Source organism: Cyclopterus lumpus, chromosome 12 (genome assembly GCF_009769545.1).
Source record: "Cyclopterus lumpus isolate fCycLum1 chromosome 12, fCycLum1.pri, whole genome shotgun sequence".
Taxonomy (NCBI): Eukaryota; Metazoa; Chordata; class Actinopteri; order Perciformes; family Cyclopteridae; genus Cyclopterus; species Cyclopterus lumpus.
The window spans coordinates 19,336,271-19,361,545 of NC_046977.1; the positions used below are offsets into that span (position 1 = coordinate 19,336,271).

General features: G+C 42.8%; 2 protein-coding genes across 4 annotated transcripts; both read left to right on the plus strand.

Annotated features, from left to right (window-relative positions):
* The first annotated feature begins 436 nt into the window (after positions 1-436).
* LOC117740902 (very long-chain acyl-CoA synthetase) lies at positions 437-12,720 on the plus strand. Its single transcript, XM_034547557.1, has 10 exons — positions 437-1,129; positions 3,006-3,209; positions 3,773-3,931; positions 4,209-4,333; positions 5,796-5,990; positions 7,255-7,345; positions 7,443-7,641; positions 10,404-10,501; positions 11,456-11,586; positions 11,676-12,720. The coding sequence occupies exons 1-10, from the start codon at positions 652-654 to the stop codon at positions 11,850-11,852; spliced, it is 1,857 nt and encodes a 618-aa protein (XP_034403448.1). The 5' UTR covers positions 437-651; the 3' UTR covers positions 11,853-12,720.
* A 1,385-nt stretch (positions 12,721-14,105) lies between these two features.
* On the plus strand, positions 14,106-21,952 carry prrc1 (proline-rich coiled-coil 1). Of its 3 annotated transcripts, XM_034547028.1 has the most exons (10): positions 14,116-14,184; positions 14,379-14,529; positions 14,870-14,996; positions 15,981-16,358; positions 16,554-16,699; positions 16,783-16,885; positions 16,969-17,132; positions 17,653-17,756; positions 18,399-18,501; positions 19,574-21,952. In XM_034547028.1, the coding sequence occupies exons 3-10, from the start codon at positions 14,909-14,911 to the stop codon at positions 19,781-19,783; spliced, it is 1,296 nt and encodes a 431-aa protein (XP_034402919.1). In that variant the 5' UTR covers positions 14,116-14,184; positions 14,379-14,529; positions 14,870-14,908; the 3' UTR covers positions 19,784-21,952. The 3 variants fall into 3 exon arrangements, with proteins under 3 accessions (XP_034402921.1, XP_034402919.1, XP_034402918.1); XM_034547030.1 differs by lacking the exon at positions 14,379-14,529 and having other exon boundaries at positions 14,106-14,184; XM_034547027.1 differs by having other exon boundaries at positions 14,123-14,529.
* The last annotated feature ends 3,323 nt before the right edge of the window (positions 21,953-25,275 follow it).

The following is a 25,275-nucleotide window of genomic DNA, read 5'->3' on the forward strand; positions in this document are numbered from 1 at the left end:
TATATGTATATACATGTATATTTATGTATTATATATATAATATATATATGTATATATATATATATATATATATATATATATATATATATATATATATATATATATATGTATATGTCATCCCGAACTAAATAAATGTAATTGTAAAAAAGAAAAAATACATTTAAAAAGTGTAAAGCGATTTTCGAAGATTTCCAAATTATAATGAGCATATTTTCATATGGTAAAACAGGTGTCCAACGTATCATTTTGGTCACAGTGATTAACATTAAACTCATTATTAAATCTTTATCTGGGTAAACACAGTTTCACTACCTGTCACCAGGCCTTAGAATTTGGTAGGGGCATAATAAAACTAATATGTATTCGTTTTATGCATAATTCAAATAATTATTTAAATTGTGGGTCTATTTATGCATGCGTGTCTATCACGTTCACCGGGAGAATCACACGCAAAACAAAAGAGCGAGGAGCCGCTCCGGCCCGTGTGTCGGAGTGGGAGCTCGAGCCCGGCGCTCATTGGCTGCCCCGGCGCCCCGTGGAGCTGCATAATGAGCGGGCCACCAGCTTGGCCCACCAGCTTGGCCGCAGGTTTCCTGGAGCCTCGTTCTCCAGAGCGCCGGAGCCGCGTCGCATGGAAGCCGCGGCGGTAAGATGATCGGCGTGGTGCTCAGCAGCGTGCTCGCGGGGCTGCTGGCTCTCCTTCTCTACCAGAGGGTGGCCTTCCCCTTCTTCTGGGAGGATCTCACGTATTACTTGAAACTTCGGAGCTACGGCAAGACGCTGCGGGCTCGCATGCAGCGAGGGATCGTCACATACCTCGACAGTTTCCTCCACCAGGCGAAGAACAACCCGAACAAACCCTTCATCGTCTTCGAGAACCAGACCCTGACGTACCGGGACGTGGACCGGAGAAGCAACCGGTTTGCGAACGCGTTCAGGACTGAGGGCTCCCTGAAACAAGGAGACATTGTTGCGCTGTTGATGTCCAACGAGCCGGACTTTATCTGCGCCTGGTTGGGACTGTGCAAACTGGGCTGCGAAGTGGCCTTCCTCAACGTCAACATTAAAGCCAAGTCTCTGCTGCACTGCTTCCACAGCTGCGGGGCCAGGACGCTCGTTGTCGGCGCAGGTATTGCACGTCCCCCCCCCCCCCCCTCCTCCTATCGGTCCTGTTTCATTATGGGGGCTAAAATGATCAGACACGGTTTTCTATTGCCACTGGGAGTAGATGCAATTTACACACACGTACACACACACACACACACGTACACACACACACACACACGTACACACACCCATACACACACACACACATATATATATATATATATATATATATATATATATATATATATATATATATATATATATATATATATATATATATATTGTGTGGAAAATAAAAAATATAACTACAGCAGGGGCGGAAGAAGTACTAAGAAATACCTCACAAATATCACAGTGCAAAAATAATGTTTTTTTTTTTTTTTTTAATTATTATCAGCAGAGTGCACTCAATGAATCCAAAGCTCTTCAGGAGGCCCCTTCCACACTATTATGATGTTGTATATTTATCTGGCTACTGTTATTGATGCATTAATGTGTTAGCATTGTGTCAATACGGCAGACAGAGTCGGAGGAAACCGTAATATTTGGATAGTTTAATCTATAACAATCATCATCTTCTTTCAGCAGATCAAAAGTTCCGTATGTAAAATATTAACTTGCAAAGTAACTAATAACTGTCGCATGCGTGTTCACCCGTTCTCTCCCTTTCAACGGTAGTTTTTCAGCTCAACTGAGAAATATTAAATTGACCATTAGTTTGGCGTGGAGCTGTAACTTTTTTTTTTATTTGCTAAATGGATAATTAGTATTAGGTTTTTTTGATGTTGTGTTGAAACAATTTGATAAATTGATCAACAGAAAACCTGTTGGATAAAATCCATTTTGTCATAACGGTTAACTGTTCCCATCAAACATTTTTGCAGCTCAACACCAAATGTAATAATGAATGTAAAGTATGCTGATAAGGTGAGGGCCCTAAACATGAGAAGTTATAAGAACTCCTGAATAATTAAAGTAGACTTTCTTTCTGTAAGTCACAATGACCCACTTAACCTTTCATGAGCCCCTATTCTCCAGTTTATAAAATCTGCTACTGAAAAATGAAAAAATATATTTTGTTCGAAAAATAACTGAATCTATATTATATTTAAACCAACCAAACTTTTCATACACTTATTTTTATTTCCAATACATTGTTGAATGTTTCAATGTTCAAGACCAAAACTTGAATTTTCAGGATCAAATCTTTTTTTCAAACAAACAAAACTATTGGCCTGGATTTGGCTCCAGACAGTTTCCTTCCCATTTGTAGCTTGCCAGCGGGTTATCTGGAGAAAGCGGCTGTCGCAACGTTGCTATCTGTCCTTTTTATTGTACATTTCAAGTCAGGCCCCCCTATGGAGGTTTCCTAACATGTGCTATCAGTGGTGCTGATAGTTGATGGGCAGAGAGCGAAGAACAATGCCGTGACTTCGACCCGTCAATAAACACGCCCATGCATTTGAATGGCACGAAGCACGGCGAACATGGTTGCGTGGAACTTTTACATTTCATTTAGCTGACTCTTTTATTCAAAGCGACTTGCAATCATGATACCATCATACAACAGCTACAGGGAGCAATTCAGGGTTAAGTGTCCTGCTCAAGGACACATCGACTAGGCTTGGGATTGAACCGCCAACCCCTTGATTGAAAGACGGACCTGCTAACCACTGACCCACAGTCGCCTTTTGCCGTTGTGTTGACGACAACCTTACGCACACGACCACATCCGTGTGTAGGGGAGGACAAAATAACAGCTTTGAGTAGAATGCAGTCTGATGCAACGCCACAAACTGCCTCTAAAATGAGCATTGAGTGGAATAACCCGCTCTGTGCACGTTTGTGGTTGTGTCTGATGGACCAACACTGAGATCCCCCGTGTCTGTTTCATCCAGATTGTGTGCGTTTGGTGGAGGAGGTGCTGCCTGATCTGAAGAAGGACGACATGGCCGTGTGGCTGGTGGATCACACGTCACCTTCTGAGCAAGTCAGCACTTTACTGGATAAGGTGGAACGCATGTCGGGAGAAAACCTCAGTGATCTTCCCAAAGTTGACATCATGTCAAACTTTCTCTTCATCTTTACGTCAGGCACCACAGGTACTGCATGAGTGTTATTATATACATATTCATCTACAGAAGGCCTAACCCTGTACATCGGCCTGTCACTCAAACTACTCATTTAATTAAGACCATTAAAGGCCACTGATATTGATAGTATAACTTTTTCATATATCGTGCAATAAGTTGGTAATGTCGAAAAATCCCGCCTTTAACTACATTTGAAGAGGCTGATTTATCAATAAAAGTGAGCTGCATGCATTTTTAGCTGGGCTTAAGTCATTTGGCCTCACATTGGTCCAGACTGAAATATCTCAACAAAAATGTGATGGATTTCCATTGCAATGTGGTCCAGACAAACTCATGTTAACGTTGGTGATCCTCTGATGTTTGATCTGTTTATTACAGTCTGGCTATACATAAAAACTGATATGAAATGCAGTTAGTGCTCTAAATATGATTGTGCTTGACTCCAACTTTCAGAGCAGCAATGGAATCACAAAACCACTTTAGATGTTGATATGTCATAGACACACGCCCATCTTTAACTGCACATGGAAATACACAGCATGTCTTCAGTGACTGCTGCCATTCTCCTCCAGGTCTCTCCAAGGCAGCCCGAGTAGGTCATATGAAAGCCATTGTGAGCATGGCCTTCCTTCATCTGTGTGGAGCCACATCTGATGACGTCATCTACGTCACTCTTCCTCTTTACCACATGGCCGCCTCCCTGTTGGGGATCGGAGGTTGCATACACCTCGGTGAGAATAGTACTTTGTGACAAATGTACACAATTGCTGCCTGGAATATGTGTTGCTTTATATCCAGAAGGTTGTAAGGCCTAAGGAAAACCAACAACTGGCCTATGAGGAATTGTCACTTCCTCACATACCAGGAGAAAAGGCTGAAACAAAGCAGAGGAAATGTCTCACTCCAGCTCCAGCTATAAATAGTTTGTTTTGACATTGTTAGACATGTCGTATGTTTCTGGCACTATATTGTTACCGTTTTGCCATTTCCTCTTCCTTTGGATCACAGGTGCAACGTGTGTGTTGAAAAAGAAGTTTTCTGCTAGTCAGTTTTGGAAGGACTGTGTGAAACACAATGTGACGGTGGTGCAGTACATCGGAGAGCTCTGTCGATACCTGTTCAACCACCCCGTGGTAAGACTGACTCAAAGCCGACATGTAAGAGTTGACTCGAGGTCTAAAGACACAGTGGCTGCCAACTTTGCAGCCAATGATGATGATATTCTGATCGCCCTGGGTGGTGCAAATCAGTTTTTTGAGCGTGATCAGTAGAGGGGCTGGGTGGGTTTTTAGATTCAGTCTTGGCAACTAAAGGTCTGAGCCATTGAAATGATTCAACTTCAGAGGACCATGAACACTAGTGGTGGGAGGATGGAGCCTGGTGAAGCTTTGGCTTTCCTCCTATTTGTTGTAATGTTCTTGTTCAGTTAAAGAAAGGCTTCAGACAACTTATATTTTGCAATATTCTACAATATAATTATTCACAGATTAATGAATTAGTCGTTCCAATACAGCCTACAATGCGGCCAATCCAATATCGCGTTATCATATAAATCATTAGCTTGTTTACACTAAACAGGGACGATATCAACACGTGTCGCTCACTACCCGATCTGTACTTCCTGCCCGATCTGTACTTCCTGCCCGATCTGTACTTCCTGCCCGATCTGTAATGCGCGTCTCAACAGATGAGAAAGCAGCGAGATGGCAAGATGGTCAGCTACTTCCATCGGAGCTGGTGGATGGAACTAGCTGACAAGTGAGCCGACTCGTTTCTTTCTCGTCCATATCTAGAGTTGCACAAGTGCAGTACTGATGGGTCAGGTGCAAGTGGAGAGGGTAACATTAGCTAAAGCTAGAAAAATGTCAGCAACTTGGCAATACCGGAAAGTCCCCCCCAGTAAAACATTGACGTGTTTTTAAATTCGGGTATCTTAACATCCCTGGTCCAAATATTTTTTTTATTGAACTGAAATACTGATGTAGCCCCTTCCCTTGATGTGCATCGCTATACTAATGCATTACCACAACCCAAGACGAGACAAACAATAGCTGGGGCTCCTATACATGGCACATACAAAGCTCTCCATCAAAAGAGTAGGCTTAATGCGTCGTATCAGGTGAACATATATTCATCTCTTTCTAGTTGACAATTTATTTTCCCTTTTCTCATCCCAACATGCGTAACTTGTCTTAAGCATCAGATATAGCCGAGTTTAAAAAAAAAACTACTTTTGAATCGATTCATATATTGGCACATCAATTGGAACTATTGGGCTTAACGGGGTGGAAAGAGTGTTGGTGTCTTGGTATTGTGTGTCCATCAAGAATTAAACTAAAATGTTCTATTAGTAGATGGCTTTGGACATCTACTGATATAATCTTTATAACCTTACAGTTGTACCTTCTTCTTTGTGCGAACCGAAGCTAAAGGAATCCCAAACCCGTGTCTGGATAGGACCTACAGATTCATGTGTTCTAAATGTTCTCATGTTACTCTGGAATTACTCTGTACATTAGCATGTTTTCCCCAAACGGTAGGACAGTTTAGAACGTGAAGCGCTGGTTCTCAATTGAAGTCTCACCCTACCTCCAGGTTCCAGAGGAGAAGACTCACCGTGTTCGGCTGGCGGCAGGAAGTGGTCTCAGGCCAGATGTCTGGAGGGAGTTTGTCCAACGCTTCGGTCGGATCAAGATCAGAGAGGGTTACGGCTTGACTGAGGCCAGCATCGGCTTCCTCAACTACACCGACGAGGTCGGACCAATCGGAAGGGCGAGCTATTTCAACAAGGTCAGGCATCAAACAGTTAGGGATGTTTCCTCTGGACATGGACCTTGTTACACTGTATTAATTAGATCTTGTGATTTTGGAGAGCCAACAGAATTTAGATGTGTAGTCATATTGGATACAATTCATCCCAATTTGACTCATACTAGGGTTAGTCCATTACGTACATGCTTTGCTAAACAATATATTGCAGTCCCATCCAGATGTTATATGGGCATCTGTAGACTTTCTTACTGCTCTGGCACCTACAAAACCCTGATGATTTAAAAAGGATGCTGTTGGTTGTGAACCAAGTTGATGAGTGCAGAAAATGGACCATTCTACTGTTTAGTACCAACCTAGACAATGAGCTGAAAAGCTCCATAGAATAATTAATCTTATTAATCAATTAATTAATAATTCATTCCATTCATTGTTAAGCTAATAAATACTTATTTAATTCAAATTCAACATTTTTCACATAATCAATTGTAGAAGTTTCAATTTAGTCAATGACAGCATAGAACCCTGAGGTCGGTCGGAGCCTAGAACCCTAAGGTCGGAGAATAGGACCCTCAGATCAGATAACTGTGAGGTCAGAGGATAGAACCCCGAGGTCAGAGGACCCTGAGATCAGAGCATAGAACCCTGAGATCAGAGAACACTGAGGTCAGAGCATAGATTCCTGAGAGCATATAACCCTCAGGTCAGAGCATAGAACCCTCAGATCAGATAACCTTGACGTCAGAGCATAGGACCCTGTGATCAGAGCATAGAACCCTGAGATCAGAGAACACTGAGGTCAGAGCATAGGACCCTGAGATCAGAGCATAGGACCCTCAGATCAGATAACCTTGACGTCAGAGCATAGGACCCTGAGATCAGAGCATAGGACCCTGAGATCAGAGCATAGGACCCTGTGATCAGAGCATAGGACCCTGAGATAAGAGCATAGAACCCTGAGATAAGAGCATAGGACCCTGTGATCAGAGCATAAAACCCTGAGGTCAATTGACAATTCTCTGAGTATCTTAAGGACTCAACAGGTCACTGGATATGGATGCGGTAAGGTGAAATGAATACAAACACGTTGCTGACTGGTTTAGAACAATGATGATGTGAAGCCTGTCAGTCAGGCTCATAAAGTCATAGAGGATAGAACCCTGAGATCAAAGAACCTTGAGGTCAGAGCATAGAACTCTGAAGTGAAGCCTGTCAGTCAGGCGGTGGCTGTTAAAGACTGCAGTGGCTCATCAAGTCACAACTTTGGTTATTTCTTCCTTTTCAGCTCTCGATGCCCTTTGAGCTCTTGAGATATGATCCACAAACATACGAGCCAGTCCGTACCGACTCTGGAAGATGCATTCGAGCATGCATAGGTAAGTGAATCACACAGCAAGTCCTTTATAGTAAGACTGCATGTACAGAGGAACCGCTCACGTGTCCATTGAATTCACTTCCTGTTTCCATGCGCAGGAGAGGCAGGGGTCCTGGTAGCTCCACTGACCGCCATGAACCAGTTCTTGGGTTACGCTGGGAACCAAGTCCAGTCTGAGAAGAAGCGGCTTAGGGGCGTGTTTAAAGCTGGGGATGTCTATTTCAACACGGGGGACCTCCTGCTCCACGATCACAGGGACTTTCTTTACTTCCGTGACCGCATCGGAGACACCTTCAGGTACCGCTACTGTCTGAAGCATATAAGACTGTGCTAAGGCAACCTTGCAGGGAAAGTTGTACTTCATTTAGAAAAGTGTAGCCAACATCCGTCAACACCAAACATGCTTCAGCTGCTATCTATAGTCTCACCAGAGACTCCATTGGGGAAAGAAACCAGTGATTTTAGCATGCAGGTTGCTGGTTATCCATTGCATCAAGTGGTTGGTAAGTTTGTGTTATTGTGTAGCTTTAGTGTTTCAAAGGCTTAGTTCAGATTCACCATTTAAGTAAAAAATAATTGCTTTTGTCAATGGAGTTTCGTGGCTTTAGAAAAAGCATAGACTGATTCCGATAGCTTCAGTTTGGAAAATATAAGAAATGTGTGCACACGAATGATATTGAATGTTGAGTAAACAGCAACTCATATGTTCTGCAAGGGAACAGATCATCTCAAAATAAGCCTGTGATGTGAGAACATGGTGATTAACCTACTGAGAACTGTCAGCCGTTCCCCACAGCTTTATAGAGCTTTATAGTGAGTTCAGCTCGTTGGTTCGCGGTCAGGCTGCTACTTTGCTGTTTTGGTTCAATCTTCACTTATTGTTATTATTGACATATTTCTCTCATGAGTTGGTAGAGACCGAAACAAAGAGTTTACATTGTACTTCCATCCGCCGGGTATAGCCAGATGACCACATGACCCCTAATCAATGATCATGTTGCTACATAACTGCTGGATGTGTAAATACGCCACTGGTAAAAGTCGCCTGAAAAGTGATGATATGTCAACGTTCATTACTTGTTTTCTATGCCCCACAACAGGGGTGTCGTCAGGCTTATTTTAGGGGGGCTTCAGCCCCCCCCCCCCCCCCCCCCCCCCCCCCCCCCGCAAAATGTTCTTCAGGCCCCCCCCCCCCCCCCCCCCATAATTTGGCATTATTGTTTTGTTTTTTTTGTGATGACATTAAATTAAACTATTGTTTCTCACATGGACACGTTATTTTATAACTCTAACATTCTACATATGTGCATGCGTTCAGGTTTGTATGTTTTCTCCCCCTTCAAATTACAATCCAATAGCCTATCTTCATACTTTACGATATAATACCCGGGCACTAGGACCTTGGGGAGGCTGCTGCACTGACCTCTCACTGCCAAGTAACCTCTCTTGTCAACGACATCCAGGATTACAGCCAATGAGGTTACCTCAAAGTAAATGATGCACGGAGTGAACTTGTAAGTCCAGGTAGTTACAGAATGTGTCTGTCTGTAGTTGTTAACGACTGTTACCTGTTTACATTCAGGTTTACCTGTAAGTCCAGGTAGTTACAGAATGTGTCTGTCTGTAGTTGTTAACGACTGTTACCTGTTTACATTCAGGTTTACCTGTAAGTCCAGGTAGTTACAGAATGTGTCTGTCTGTAGTTGTTAACGACTGTTACCTGTTTACATTCAGGTTTACCTGTAAGTCCAGGTAGTTACAGAATGTGTCTGTCTGTAGTTGTTAACGACTGTTACCTGTTTACATTCAGGTTTACCTGTAAGTCCAGGTAGTTACAGAATGTGTCTGTCTGTAGTTGTTAACGACTGTTACCTGTTTACATTCAGGTTTACCTGTAAGTCCAGGTAGTTACAGAATGTGTCTGTAGTTGTTAACGACTGTTACCTGATTACATTCAGGTTTACCTGTAAGTCCAGGTAGTTACAGAATGTGTCTGTCTGTAGTTAACGAGTGTTACCTGGTTACATTCAGGTTTACCTGTAAGTCCAGGTAGTTACAGAATGTGTCTGTCTGTAGTTGTTAACGAGTGTTACCTGCTTACATTCAGGTTTACCTGTAAGTCCAGGTAGTTACAGAATGTGTCTGTCGGTAGTTGTTAACAAGTGTTACCTGCTTACATTCAGGTTTACCTGTAAGTCCAGGTAGTTACAGAATGTGTCTGTCTGTAGTTAACGAGTGTTACCTGCTTACATTCAGGTTTACCTGTACGTCCAGGTAGTTACAGAATGTGTCTGTCTGTAGTTGTTAACGAGTGTTACCTGCTTACATTCAGGTGTACCTGTAAGTCCAGGTAGTTACAGAATGTGTCTGTCTGTAGTTAACGAGTGTTACCTGCTTACATTCAGGTTTACCTGTACGTCCAGGTAGTTACAGAATGTGTCTGTTGGTAGTTGTTAACGAGTGTTACCTGCTTACATTCAGGTGTACCTGTAAGTCCAGGTAGTTACATAATGTGTCTGTTGGTAGTTATTAACGAGTGTTACCTGGTTACATTCAGGTGTACCTGTAAGTCCAGGTAGTTACAGAATGTGTCTGTCTGTTGTTGTTAACGAGTGTTACCTGTTTACATTCAGGTTTACCTGTAAGTCCAGGTAGTTACAGAATGTGTCTGTCAGTAGTAGTTAACGAGTGTTAATAGCTAGCTAGCTATTTTGTTAGAAACTGTTCATTGAGCGAGTGTGAACGAACGAATAAGAAATAACTAACGACATCTCTCTATTTTTTGCATTAATATATATTATTATATATTTTTTCCATTGAATGGTATATTTGACACTGAACTAGTTCATCTTTATCTCAGTGGTGGTGTCCAAATGAGTATAAAATATCACAATGAATATCACATATACTGAATGCAAGCAAAACTAGAGCAAAATCACACTCTTTCTGATTGAAAGATTTGGTCCCCCCCCCCCCCCTTTCTTTGAATCCTACAAATGCCCCTGCCCCACAAAATGGGTTATTGCAGGTTTAACTGCATCTGACCTCTTGTTCGACAGGTGGAAAGGCGAGAACGTATCCACCACAGAGGTGTCCGAGGTTTTAGGTCTTCTCGATTTTATCCAGGAGACCAACATCTACGGAGTCACCATCCCAGGTCTGTAGAATCTGTGTTCAGGTCTTTGCACACAAGTCCCTATTTCTGTGTTTCAGCTACCAGTGAGACATGGACCAAGTTGAGGCACATTTCTCGCTGCAAGGTCCCAATGTTTCCAGACTAAATACCATAAGCCTTTGAAGGTCTGTGAAGCAAAGTTCCAGGCTGTAAATTCAGCAGTTCCCAATGGAGAATGTTGATGCATCTCTGATTCGCGTCTCTGAGTCGCTCATACAACTTCACTTCAAAACAAAAACTAGTCAGTGTATTCCCACACTGTACAATAGATGTTCTCCAGTTTAGAGAATCAGACAGGAGAACCAGCACCGGAGCAAAGCAACGTGATGTGAACGGGGACAGCAGCAAAGCGTGTTTTAGACACCTAAAGAAAATGAAGATCACTTCAAGTGCACGCTATATTGAGGGTATTTTCACCGCTTCACCTTGCTCTGAGACGGCTCACCTGTCTGTTTCTGACGGGTACTGATGCCGTTGTCAGAAGCCACCAGACTCCATTGAAAAATAATCTGTGACTTGCTGGACTAATCATTCCGTTTGTCTTATTTGTGGGACTTTGGTGGATCCGAACTCACTACATTCACACAATAAGACAAACAAACCAAGTGATCAAGCAGAGGTAGACCAGCATCTCCCGTGTCCTGCGACGTAAAAAGGACTGTTTTTATCAATGGAGTCTGGTGCCTTTGGCGAGAGCAAACTCCCAAAAGGTTTTTGGTGTCTAAAATACGTTTTGCTTCTGTCCCCGTCCACAGCAGGACATTGCTTTGCTCCCACCTGCCTCTCTATAAACTACATCTACTGTAGATGGTAATCAAACAAAGTAATCAAATGGGGGAACCAGCAGTGTCTTCTACTTTGCAATTGTGAAGTTTGCTCTTTTCATTCAGTTCTTTTCCCAAATGACAATCTGTGTGTGTGTGTGTGTGTGTGTAGGACATGAAGGTCGGGCAGGTATGGCCGCTGTCGTCTTAAAACGGGATCACAGATTAGATGGAACAAACCTCTACATCCATTTAGTAAAAAGCCTCCCTGCATATGCCTGGCCGTGGTTTCTCAGAGTACAGGTAGGTCATGCAGGTATTTATTACCTGCCGTGTGTGTTTTTAAGTGTAAAGTACATTTGGTCATTTGTGTCCCCGCCCTGTGTTTCCAGACCTCTCTGGATGTGACGGAGACCTTCAAGCAGCAGAAGATGAAGCTGGTCCAGGAGAGTTTTAACCCAGAGGTCACCGAGGATCTGCTGTACTTCTTAGATGTCTCTCAAAAGGACTACGTTCCTCTGACTGCGTGTCTGTATCACGACATTGTGTCCGGAAAGATCAAATTATAAACATTCCCCGTTCGTCACCATTTTCAAAGATCCACGATTCGATTTTTGATGTTAAGGTCACAATTCGATTTAAAAAGAAAAATGTAAACTGTCAATACTATGGGTATTTATTGTGTAGCCCGAGGTGGCGTATAGTACATCTATAGTAGCGGAGCCTACAAACTGGAGGTTATTTTTTTTTCCAACAATGTATTTGTTGTTTACATAACTCCCAGGGAAAGCAACATGTCAGCACAGGACTGAAAGCGTGCAAGTAGGCGGGATGGATGCTTATGTTTAAAGGTCGACTTTGAAATCTCTTTTGCATTGATTTATTTTTATTTTTTAAAATTAAGAATCCAAATCGTCCCTGAATAAACCCAACCCATTTTGTGGCTATTTGTCACTTGGAACCCTGGTTTGTGATCAGTGCCACAGCGAGGAGCTCCCAACTGTTTTAAATGGCAACCCCTAAAAACCAAACCTGCGAAAGTAGATTCTTACTGGGTCAGTGGGCATTTTTCTAATTTATTTTGACCTCTTCAGAGAGAAGTAGGCTTTCATTAGAAACAGCGTTGTTTTGTTTTTTATCAGAGACAGGTCTTTGTCTAATTTGCTCTGTTTGATGATCATATGTACATTTCACACGTCCATCAGTCATGACATTCTCCCCACTCTGATGCGCTCACTTTCTCTTTTGAACAGAAATGTTGTTTTTAATAATCCACGGGAGCCTGCTGAACGGTTGTTGTTTTTTATCACTGGTTTGTTATTGCCGATAGACCTCAAAGCTCACGTTTCACATTTATCAAGAGCAATGTGCAGGGTTGGAATTCTTATAGAATTTATCACTACCGTTTCATGGATATTATTTGTATTTTTATTTTTTTTGTGCAGTCGTGGTTCTGGCATATATATATATATATATATATATATATATATATATATATATATATATATATATATATATATATATATATATATATATATATATATATACACACACACACACACACAAACGCATACCGACGATCAAAGTTTCAACATTTGGGATTGGCTGCCACAAAGAGAAGAGTGGGGGTGTTGCTAATAACCGTGATATTTAAAGGAATTCAATATTGATGATATGCTAATAACACACATGATAATATTGTTATCTTGAATTATGTTGGCCACAATAATACAGAATCTGATATTGTGAGGTGAGGACGACATGACTGGAATTAGAATTACTTTTACGTGATGCTACTTGCCTTTTGAATGCCCGAGGGAAATGATGTTTTCTTAAATATAAAGGAGTGTAAGTTTTAATGAAATCTAAGTATAAGGAAATGGCAGAATACAAAATTAAACTGTTCTCCACATAGAAGCATTCCAGCCGTCTTAGGTTCAAAACTTTGAAACGTCATTAACAAAAATCACCATACGCACAACAACGTTGATACCCTATGCTGGTGGAAAGGTTTTTGGCCTGGGAATATTTCATATTTTAACACTATTGAAAATAACATGTAGTGACTGTTTAGTTCAGTCTGCAGTTCTGTGATTAATTCAGAAGCTTTGGTTCTCATTTGCTAGTGAGTCTCGTCCAAAGGGATGAATGAGTTCCTGATGCAACTGTAAAGGCTAACCTCAACGCAGCACTTGGCACAATAACATGTACAGTAATGTCTTTCTATGGAAACGTGTACCACCAAGTGTGCACCATCTTGTTTAGGTAACACATGTAAGTGTAAGTCATTATCCAGTTGAATCTTAATACCTTTGCATATTTGATGAAAGAACAGATATTGTCAACACTTTCCAAAATAGAAATTAGAATATTTTCCTATGAATGCAAATTTTATCGGACATGTAGATTGATTGCTTTATGATTTTTAAATGTTAACAAAAATGAAATAAACTTCTAAACATGGAACATTTTATGTCTGTAAAATATTAATTGTTATGCAAATTGATACATTTTTAAAGGAGCTAAATGTCTTTTCACCTTCACAAATGAGTTATTTCTCAATACATGTCTCTGATGGATTATGTCCAGATCTAAAGGTGTTGTTGTTTTTTGTGGCGGGAAATACTGTTTTTTTCCCCACTAAAATTGAGCAAATCTAGAGCCAATCTAATATGATTCGGAATTTCTCTACATTTGTTATAGTTGTATAGCGACAGCCTGGTCACGTGGTTTGGGTTTCATCATGTCTGTAAAAGGGCTCTGGCCCTTTAAAAGGGGCTTAGATCCGGGCGCTCCCGGTAATGGGAGGAGTCAATTGTCGAGCAGACGTGGCAACACATGACGTCATCAAAAAGGGTCGGTGGTTTGTTCATGAGAGTGCAGAGCTAGTACTGTTACCAGGTCAGTGGCCGAGATACTTCCCCTACTACTTGTCAAATAAGAGCTGGGTGTTAGTCACTGCTGCTCGCTGCAGGACCATTAGACACGCATGTAACGTCGCACGTCACGTATCTCCATCTCCCTTGTTGCTGGAGCCGTGTGCAACGTCACTGCGCGTGCTGCGTTTTGAGGGAGCTAGCTAACGCTGAATTCAGTTCACAGCGGTCCTGATGTGGCGTCGCTTATGAACACTGTCCGATACAAGCGTCGCGTCTAGCACCTCTCCGTTAGACGAGCCCGCTGCTGTAGGGGACGAAGGGAGCGAGACACGGAGCCACAAGTCAGTGACAGCGTAACTAGGGAGCGGTGAGTGACGTGGTTGTTTCAGTGCCACCTAAAGGTGATGTGACTGCATGCGTGTCCCCTCTTGACTGTTAAATGCGACCTAGCTGATCGTTCATGAGAAGCGGCGAAGTTCTTCACAAGGTCACCGCTATTCGGACTGCTCAGCGCTTTCATTTTTCATTCAACTACATTGCACATATCTTTGTAGTAATACTTCGTACTTTCATTGTATGTCTCTCCTTTTCTAGGTTTTATAATTCATATGTATTGTACATATTTGTTGTAGTATCCGTCGTATTTTATTCAAATGTTCTTCTCTTTGCAATAAACCTGATCCTGATTGCTGACCCTCTGGTTGCAGCTATACTGTGGGTTGAAGTGTAGGTATACGGCAGAGAAGATGATGGAAGAGAGTGGCATTGAGACGACACCTCCTGCCAGCCCTACGCCCATGACTGCGGCAGTCAGTGCCCCGCCAATGACCAGAGGTAAGACCTGATCCATGAGGTGGTGCTATGTGAGTGGGGTGTACCTGAGCTTCCACTTTCCTCCTTCCACATCTCCCTCTGTACTACGAAGCCCGTTGGACAGAGCCAGGCTTTTGTTGCGTTAGCTGGCTCGACACAACCTAAAGCACGCATAACAGGGAAATACATTTTATTTAATATTATCTGTGATGAAACCAACAGACTAATTGGTTCTATTTGCTGCAGTGTAAAACACTCCGGACCAGACCTAAAAAACATCCACAGTGGTAACGTTATGGTTTTCAAGGAATATATATTGCATTTCATATGCAAATACACGTCAACTTTATTAATGAGGTAGTGAACTATTACAATGTTGCAGATGACCAGAGAACACTGAACATATTCAGGAGGGCAGTTAGAGCAACATCAACCACCATGCAAATGAAATGAAACTATTTTCCTGCTTGTATTTTCTTGCATCACTGATGTAGGTTTCTGCGGTCCCCGTGGCGTCCACTTTGCTGTAATTGCTCAGCTTTGCTCGGTTTTCGTGACCAACGTAACGTTACAGCTCAACAAGTTTGCATTTGTGACCTATTGCCTCAGCTAGACTCTGTATTGCTTACAGATTTGTTTGATTATTTTAGACGGTTTCAGTCCGAAACTGAACAGAAACTGGTTGGAACAGGTGAGAGCTGCAGCATGAGTTGCCATAACGATGTAGTTATGTTAAAGACTATTGTGTTGATCATGCTTATCTCCAGCTGTGACACCACATCTCTACAATTCTTTAAAATCAAATACTGACAACTGTTTGATTAGCTGTACAACATCAATTCGGTCTGAACAGGGTCAAGTCTCTACAAGTTCATCATCGAAGCCTACTGACTGTTTCAGAACCAATGACATCATATGTAGTGAATGAGCGTAAACATAGAAGGCCTGAGCTGCGTATTGAGCTGTAGACCAAAGTGTCTCTGACGTGTACCTTTTGTATTCTAGGTCTGTCCAGCCCTCTTTCCCTCCCTGGCACCAGCTCCATCGATTCCCCCTCGGTCTCCACCGCTCTCGCCCCTATTCCCTTTGTCCCTGCTTTCAGCAGCCCCCTAGCCGCACACCCCTCTCTGTCCTCCCACTTCCCCCCTCCCTCCACCCACGCCTCCCCCTTCACGAGCAGCTCTCACTTTCCTCCTTCCACCGCCTCCTCTCTGCCTCCCCTGGCCTCCACCATCGGACCGCCTCCTCTGTCGGCCCCTCCCTCGGGCCCACCCATGTCCACCTTCTCCATGAGTGCAGGATATGATATCACGCGGGGTCATGCCGGTCGGACGCCACAGACTCCATTGATGCCAACATTCTCCGGCCCTACCGCCATGCCAGGTAAGAGCCGGTCTCCTTCTCCTGTAGCACATGAACCAAGATTACCAGTTAAGTCTTACTCAGTAAATCAGTGTGTTTTCACAAAAGATATTACAATATATTCATAATATAATAATGATATATTATTTATATTGTTATAATACACACATTTGTCACTTGAGGGGGTAAACAATAATTGCAAATGATATCTTCCAGGTGTAGTGCCAAACCCCATGGTGCAGCAGCCAGCCATGAGCGGAGGATTCGGTACGGGGTCTCCCATCACGTTCCCCGAGGAACAGGAAGACCCCAGGGGGCCTGAACAAACCAACACTGGTGGAGGCTTCTGGGGCTTTTTCAAGGTGTGTGTGTGCGTGTGTGTGTATTTGATGAGATGTTTTATCAGCACCGTGCTCTGACCTGTGCTTTGTCTGCGTGTCCTCAGGGAGTAGCCGGTAACCCGGTGGTGAAGACCGTCCTGGACAAAACCAAGTACTCAGTGGAGTCCATGATCACCACTCTGGACCCCGGCATGGCTCCATACATCAGTGAGTCGGCCCGCTCTCTCCTCCGCGCTGCTTCACCCCGTAATGAAATGGGCCGAATGAACGTTTGTATTATTGCTTTTCAGAGTCCGGTGGGGACATCGACATAGTGGTGACCTCCAATAAGGAGGTCAACGTGGAGGCGGTCAGAGACGCCTTCCAGGAGGTTTTTGGGATGGCCTTGGTCACCGGAGAGCCCGGTCAGTCCAACATCGCCCCGCAGCCTGTGGGCTATGCAGCCGGGGTCAAGGTCAGTTCACTTCTCCAACCAGCTTCTCAATACATCCAAAGTGGTGCATCAAAGTAACAAAAAAGGCAGAATCATGTTTGAGCCCACTTGTCCTTCGTACTTTGCTGTGAGCTCATTTCTACCTGAATCTCATGGTTTATGACAATCGGAATAGAAAAACCCAAAGATTCATACCAGTCGTCATAAGCAATTAGCAAATTGTTTCATTATCAATTAGTGATAGAATCTGAGGATTATTTGTTCCAAAAACTGGAGATTTACAGAATTCAGTCATCTTTTGAGAAAAAGGTCATGATATTTTGAGAATAGTTGTAATTTTAGGAGAAAATGGGGGTTATTCTTTATCCAGAGGCCCAAACAGGGCGAGCTGTCCGTGTGTTGCTCTGAATTCTGAACAGCAAATATTCACATTTGAGAAACTGGAAGCGGAAAATTGATTATCAATTATTTTTTGATTAACTATCAAATGAATCAAGTGTTTCAGCTATGTGTGTGTGTGTGTGTGTGTGTGTGTGTGTAGGGGGCTCAGGAGCGCATCGACAGCCTGCGTCGAGTCGGTGTGATCCACGAGAAGCAGCCAGTGGTCTCTCTGGAAAACTTCATCGCTGAGCTCTTTCCCGACAAGTAAGAAGAAAACTATAATGCTTTATGAACACACTGATAATGCATTGACATCTACATAAAGCACTAAATGATAGTTGTAAGCACTAAATATCCACTATGCGTTATAACAAGTATCATAATAATTCTTAACTGCTGGTCACTCACTTGCAAGGATCATAGTGTATTATAGTTTCCATAGTTTCCGTAATACATTATAATCTTTTCATAATGCATCATAGCACTTTTACAATGCATTATAATGTGAATAAAAGTCACTCTAGGTGATCATTGTTTGCTTTACCCTCTGAACCCCAAACACACTGTAAAAGTGTGTCCATAACATCCTCTGACACTTATTTTGGGATGCCGTTTTCGCTGTTGGAAACATGGCTTGTTTGCAATACGAGCAAAGCGCCCAAAGCTGAAGTAACAGGAAGAAATATGCAATATGATCCCTCCTCCGCGTTGTGGAGGTTGGTTTATGGCGTTTAGCTTCTTCGCAGTCCAAGTGTAATTCTATGCACCCTATTTTGCTTTAGTGCATTTTTTTTGTGTAGCTCAAATAACTTAATGTGATCCAGCAGCTCATCTGAAGGGTCCATGTATACAATTAGTTCAGTAAATGATAACAAATGCAGACATTTAAAATGTTGTTGCATCCAGGTGGTTTGACATCGGCTGTCTGATCCTGGAGGACCCCGGTCACAGCGTCCGCATTGAGGTCTTCACTCAGGCAACTCCTCTGGCTCTGGATCATGTCCAACAGGTAAGTAACCTCATGTCATAATGTGGTTGTTTTGGGGGAACAATCTCAGATTTTAAGCAAAAAGTCAGCATGTTTTAGGACAAAAGTAACAAATTGTGAGACTAATGGTGCTTCCCAGTTAGGTCTGCACAATTAATCGAATTTTAATCGCGATCACGATTTTTGGCTGCCACCATTAAATGAGCATGATCGTCAGCGATATTAACGTTTAAAATGCGTGCTCTGCTACATATCAAATCAAGCGCTTCCTCAACTAACGGAGAACGAGATGGGCGGTGTCATGCGCGTGCAGCCTGTAGCGTGCAGCCTCAACAAAAGTTGTGCCTGCAGTCGACTCCGTTAGTAGAAGAGGAGAGAGAAGACAGAGACAGACGGTACCGGGTGTCGTGTCAAAGGTCAAAGGTCAGGAGCAGAAGGCGAGGAGCTAGTCCCTCGAAAAGGATCATCTGTTGTCTGGAAGGTTTTTGGATTTAGGGCAGGTGATGTTAACTAAGAACAAATCACGTGCACAGAGTGCGTTGGAGTTGTGTCTGCGCCGCATAGCAACACAACGCCCTTTATTTTTGAATAAGAACTGTATAAGTTTTATTTTGATGCAAAGACGTGTACATTAGCTGGAATGTAGCACAACATGGAAGTGAAAGCAGTGCTCTGTTGATTTGATTTTGGGTAAAAAGTGTTGATACTATTTTATTTATATTTTCCTTCTACGAGATGCACTGTGATAACGACCAGTCTGATGCAAAGATTTGTATATTAGCCAGAATGTAGCACAACAATGGCAGTGGAAGCAGAGTTCTTGTTCATTTAAACATGAAAGCGCAATAAAAAGATGTTGTCCCTAAAATGTCTGTACAATCGTGATAAATAATCGTGATTATGATTTTTGCCATAATCGGGCAGCCCTACTCCCAGCTCACTAAACTCACGATTCTCTTGCCACTGACATCTTGCATTAATTCGTTGGACCACTCAAGTTTTCAACCCCTGTATTTGCAGCTTGGTTTACTTGACGGGGTTCAGAAAGCTTCTTCGTTATCACATCACTGTGTGTGTTCCCTCTGCTGTGCAGGCCCAGTCCCTGACCCCTCCTGACTACAGCCTGCGCTGGTCCGGTCTCATTGTTACAGTGGGCGAGGTCCTGGAGCGCAACGTGCCCAACATCAACAGAACAGACTGGCACCAGGCCGTGACGGGCATGACCCAGCGGCAAATGATCCAGAGTGCCGCCAAAGCTCTGGCTGGAATGTACAAACAGCAGCTGCCGCCCAGGACTATGTGAGGCCCAGTGGGTCCAGTGGCGTTCACGTACTGGGAGGACGGGGGGCGCCTGGAGGAAGAGACCAGCTGTTGGGACAGCGAGGTTCCTCGTGTCTCGCCATGCATCCTCCATCTGTCCTGGCAGGGCAAAGCCAAATGCGCATTTCTTTTGAGGATATTAACGTTTCCGCTCCGATGTTTCCTGACATTCCAACAGGGTTATGGCCGTTAATATCGAGTCCATACTCGCCTCCTCAGGATTCAGAGAACGAACTAGTTACCTCGTCACCCTCCTTAAAAGATTACACGTCGTGTACACATCAACCTTAACGCCCATTGTGGCAATATCTAGTTTTCTTGTTTTGTTTATTAACGCTTATTAACGGTTATTGTCGAGACTATTACATGGACTGTGTCCCGGTTGTGTTTTATATACTAAAGGTCATCACAGATCCAACATACTACTAATTCTACTTGGGTGAAAAGAGAGCCGATCCAAAATGTGGCCCGAACAGAGAGAACCTGAAAGCTCAGACGTGTAGAAACCCCCCTGACCCAATAACTCTGAATATGATGTTGGCCCAGGGATACTGGCTTCTGAGTGCACCCGTGAAGTCCTCCACTACATGTCGTACAACCCCGATCACACAGAGACAAAACCTCCATCGTTCAGCACGTCACCTTTTTCTATCGCTTTTGTCTGTCGGCACCACTCGTCAAAGTTACACTTGGCTCAGGCAGCCTATCAAATCGAGCAAGAGGCGGGCTTTTCTACTTTGCCACTGCCTCCCTGTTTTGAGGCTGGTAGATGTGTTTTTATTTACAGTAACATTATATATATTTTTCCCCTCATTCAATGGCAATAGATCAACGTCTGCTTAAATCCTTTTATTTGTATTCACCCCCGATTCTGTTGTGCCCGACACGCTTTCCCAAGGGGCGTCCTCCGTAGTGCCTGTTGCAACGCGTCTCCTGACACTGAACTCTACTTTGTACTAAAGTTCCAGGCAGTGAGCTTTGTGGCTCTTTGTATTCATGAAACTGTAACAGGAAATGATACAAGGTGTGTGCTCTTATCCCAACTCTACTGCCAATTTTCCATTTCAAAACTTTTAAAGGGTGCATACTATGAACCATGTTCTCGTGGTTGTGAACACGCAGGTGGGTATCTGAAGTGCCAAGCAACCCACAGACTGAGAACACAACCCGGTCAGTAGGATCCGGTAACATGCGGCTCAATAAGCCTCTCCGTCGGGGCTCCCCTGCCTGTCACATGCACGCTCATTAGAATATGGCGCCCCATCCTGTGTCCTTAACCCCAATGGAAGGAAGGCGGGGTTTTCTCTACTGACCAGCAGGGGTAGATTGTATGTAAAAAATTATATATAGAATTAAAAAGTCCCCTTTAAAGAGACAGTAAAAATGTTTCTACGGATCTTCTTGTTTTTATTTCCTAGTGTAAATAACTTCTTTCTTTGTTTGAGGAGGCCATGGCTAGAGGGCCCCTTTAAGCCCCCCTTGGTGATCCTACGCTTATTGCCTATACCAAATGTATGTAATAATTTGCTCTGCGGTAATTTGATTAAACGCAAATTGATTTGTTAATATGTAAACTGTAAAATAATGAAATGAAGGCATCGATTTAAATCTAGATTGGAGATGCCCTGAGACTTGTTATGAAGCACTTGTGCTGAAAGTGGTTTATTGATTTGGAGCTTTTGATCTCAACTGGGAACCGGCGGTCTCTTCGTCATTGGTGCTCTGCTTTCTGGTTCATAACCCAACATTGCTCTTTCTTGCTATACTTAATTTAGTCATTCTTTCAGTGGTTTGGCACTGAATTGGTATGTAGTGTGTAACTGGCACACAGATGGGATGGTCTATATGTTTTATGTATTAGTTTTTAACATTCGTTGATTCTTGCTAGTTTTAATTCAGACTATTTGCACATCATTCCCATTGTATGTACGTATGCACTCGTTGGGTAACGACACATTTGGACTGGTGTAATTACAGCAGGATGATAGCTGGCCTGTGATTGGATAAGACGGATACTTTAATGTGTGTCCTGCTCCTTCAGGCAGTTGGAGCCCTGACAGTGAAGTTTGAGTTGAAGAAGGTTTTTCTGTGGATGTCGGTTCCCCTCAATGTGCCTTTTTACACAACTCCAATAAATCCCTTTTTCATGCTGCTTGGTGTCGTTGCTCCAGTTTTGTTCCACATGAACTTGTTAGGCAGGTTAAAGTAAAGAGAATATTGAGTGTCTAACAACCTGGAAGGGGACCATGTAAACACAGTTACGGTGGCCAGGCTGCGGCCCGCAGATCGTTTTAAAATGAACTAGAAGTTTTGCCCTGAATATACATCATCATCATCATCATCATCACATCCTGGCTTCAGACAGATGTCGACTACATTCTGTGAAAGTCTCCCGTCTTGACACAGAAACTAAGATGTTTGATACATTCTGATTTAAGATTTGGAGACGTTACATTTACGTGGTAATCCATGTTGGTATTTGGCCATTTCTGCTTGTTTTAATAATAACCCAATAGAGTGAAACTGTTTAGTGGTTCTATGTAGATATTGTGATAGAAAATACATCTTCCATAACTGATTCTCTTCTGGTTGAAAAGTGCACCCCGTTGTGCCTTGTGTCTTTCTGTACGCGGCCCTCAGTCCTGAAGCTTTGGCCCCGACATGGCGGGCGTTCCACGATACCAAACATTCCGATATCTTTAGTAAGGAGTCGTGCTTTATGAAAAATGCTTTTTTCTTGAATGCCTTTTTTTTTTTTTTTTTTTAGGAATGCCTAAATTCAGAAAACATTTAGCAGATTAATGCGTTTAGAACCTGCAATGTGGAATGTCTACTATCACTAATCTTGTAATAAAGGAACATGTCATTCAGTGTGGCTCTAATGGCTCCAAAAATGTAAAGGAAAATATGAAAATAACTCTCTAATCCCAGATTTAAAAGAGTTTAATGACCTCAATGATGAATTATTATATTACAGTTGTAATGTTGTGTTATTGTTTATGTTCATTTTTATTTTCATGCTAAATTGTGTCTATATTTGTGTCTTAATGCAGTGGACACATTATTTTTGGAAACTTTAGTCACATTGAATTTAACTGGATTAAATTAAATAGAGATGGAGAGATGAATGTTCTATTTCAAAAATGTGCGCGCATGCACGTGCGTTCAATGAATGGGGCCGTTGGTCACTTTATACTTGAGTGTCGTGAACGTGCGACGGCGTTTACGATGCGCGCGCTTCCTGTTCCCAGCGGGCCTCGGCTGTCATGGTTACCTTGTGTCACGTGCGGATGAGTCGGTGCACGTGGAGGAGTGAAAGTAATACATGCGTGTTTGACGTGTTTTAGAGAAAAATAAGAACAACCCCAGGGTTCTCTTCTGTCTCTTAGACCCCATCCCAACGAGGCTTCTTAAAGACGTGTTTCCTTTAATTGGCACCTCTCTGCTGGATATTGTTAATGTGTCTTTGCTAACAGGCCATGTACCACATTCCTTCAAAGTAGCTGTAATTAAACCTCTCCTGAAGAAGCCCACTCTTAATCCAGAGGTGTTGGCTAACTACAGACCGATCTCTAACCTTCCCTTCCTCTCTAAGATCCTTGAGAAAGTAGTCGCAAATCAGTTGTGTGACTTTCTACATCAGAATAGTTTATTTGAGGAGTTTCAGTCAGGATTTAGAAAACACCACAGCACAGAGACAGCACTGGTGAAAATTACAAATGACCTCCTAATTGTATCAGATAAAGGACTCATCTCCGTACTGGTATTATTAGACCTTAGTGCTGCGTTCCACACCATTGATCATGACATCCTATTACAGAGACTGGATCAGTCGATTGGCATTTCAGGTTCCGCACTAAGTTGGTTTAAATCCTATTTATCAGATCGATCTCAATTTGTATTTGTAAACGATGAAGCCTCAATGACCACCAACGTTAATCACGGAGTTCCACAAGGTTCTGTGCTTGGACCAATTTTATTTACCTTATATATGCTTCCTTTGGGCAATATTATCAGGAAACACTGCATAAACTTTCATTGCTATGCAGACGATACTCAATTATATCTATCGATCAAACCAGAGGAGACCAACCAGCTCGCTAAAATTCAAGAATGTCTTAAAGACATAAAAACATGGATGACCTGCAACTTCCTGACGTTAAACTCAGACAAAACTGAAGTTATTTTACTGGGCCCTGAACACCTCAGAGATCAATTATCTGGTGATGTGGTTTCTGTAGATGGCATTTCCCTGGCATCCAACACCACTGTAAAGAATCTCTAGTTATCTTTGACCGGGACTTGTCCTTTAACTCCCACGTTAAGCAAATCTCAAGGATTGCATTTTTTCATCTACGTAACATTTCAAAAATCAGGCACATCTTGTCTCAAAAAGATGCAGAAAAGCTGGTTCACGCGTTTGTTACTTCCAGACTAGATTACTGCAACTCCTTATTATCAGGCTGCTCTAATAAGTCTCTTAAGTCCCTCCAGTTGATCCAGAATGCTGCAGCTCGTGTACTCACACAAACTAAGAAAAGAGATCACATTACTCCTGTATTAGCTGCTCTGCACTGGCTCCCTGTAAAATCAAGAATCACATTTAAAATTCTTCTCCTCACCTACAAAGCCTTGATTGGTGATGCACCATCATATCTTAAGGAGCTTGTAGTACCATATTGCCCCACTAGAGAGCTGCGCTCACTAAATGCGGGGCTACTTGTGGTTCCTAGAGTCCTAAAAAGTAGGATGGGAGCAAGAGCCTTCAGTTATCAAGCTCCTCTTTTATGGAACCAGCTTCCACTTTCAGTCCGGGAGGCAGACACAGTCAGCTCATTCAAGAATAGACTTAAGACTTTCCTCTTTAATAGTGCTTATAGTTAGGGCTGAATCAGGTTTTCCCTGGTCCAGCCCCTTGATATGCTGCTATAGGCTTATAGGCTGCTGAGGGATGTTTTAGGATACACTGAGCACCTATCTCCTCTTCTCTCTCTCCTTATGGATGAATGTACATCTCTCCATTGCACCTTATTAACTCTGCTTCCTCCCCGGAGTCGTTGTGACTTCACGTCTCATAGGGTCCATTGGACCTGGAGGTGTCTGATGCCTGGTGAGCCGGCCTCCCGTGTTGGCCCTGCTGATGCCCCGCCCCCCCTCGTCTCTACCTCCTTCTGTTTCATGGATTGGAGTTCCATTCATACATTGTCATATTCATGTAATGTGTTTATATAACTCTGTAACTCTGTTCATTCTGTACACATGACATCTATTGCTTCTGTCCATCCGGGGAGAGGGATCCTCCTCTGTTGCTCTCCTGAAGGTTTCTTCCCTTTTTTCCCTGTCAAAGGTTATTTTTGGGGAGTTTTTCCTGATCCGATGTGAGGTCAAAGGTCAGGGATGTCGTATGTGTACAGATTGTAAAGCCCTCTGAGGCAAATTTGTAATTTGTGATATTGGGCTATACAAAATAAACTG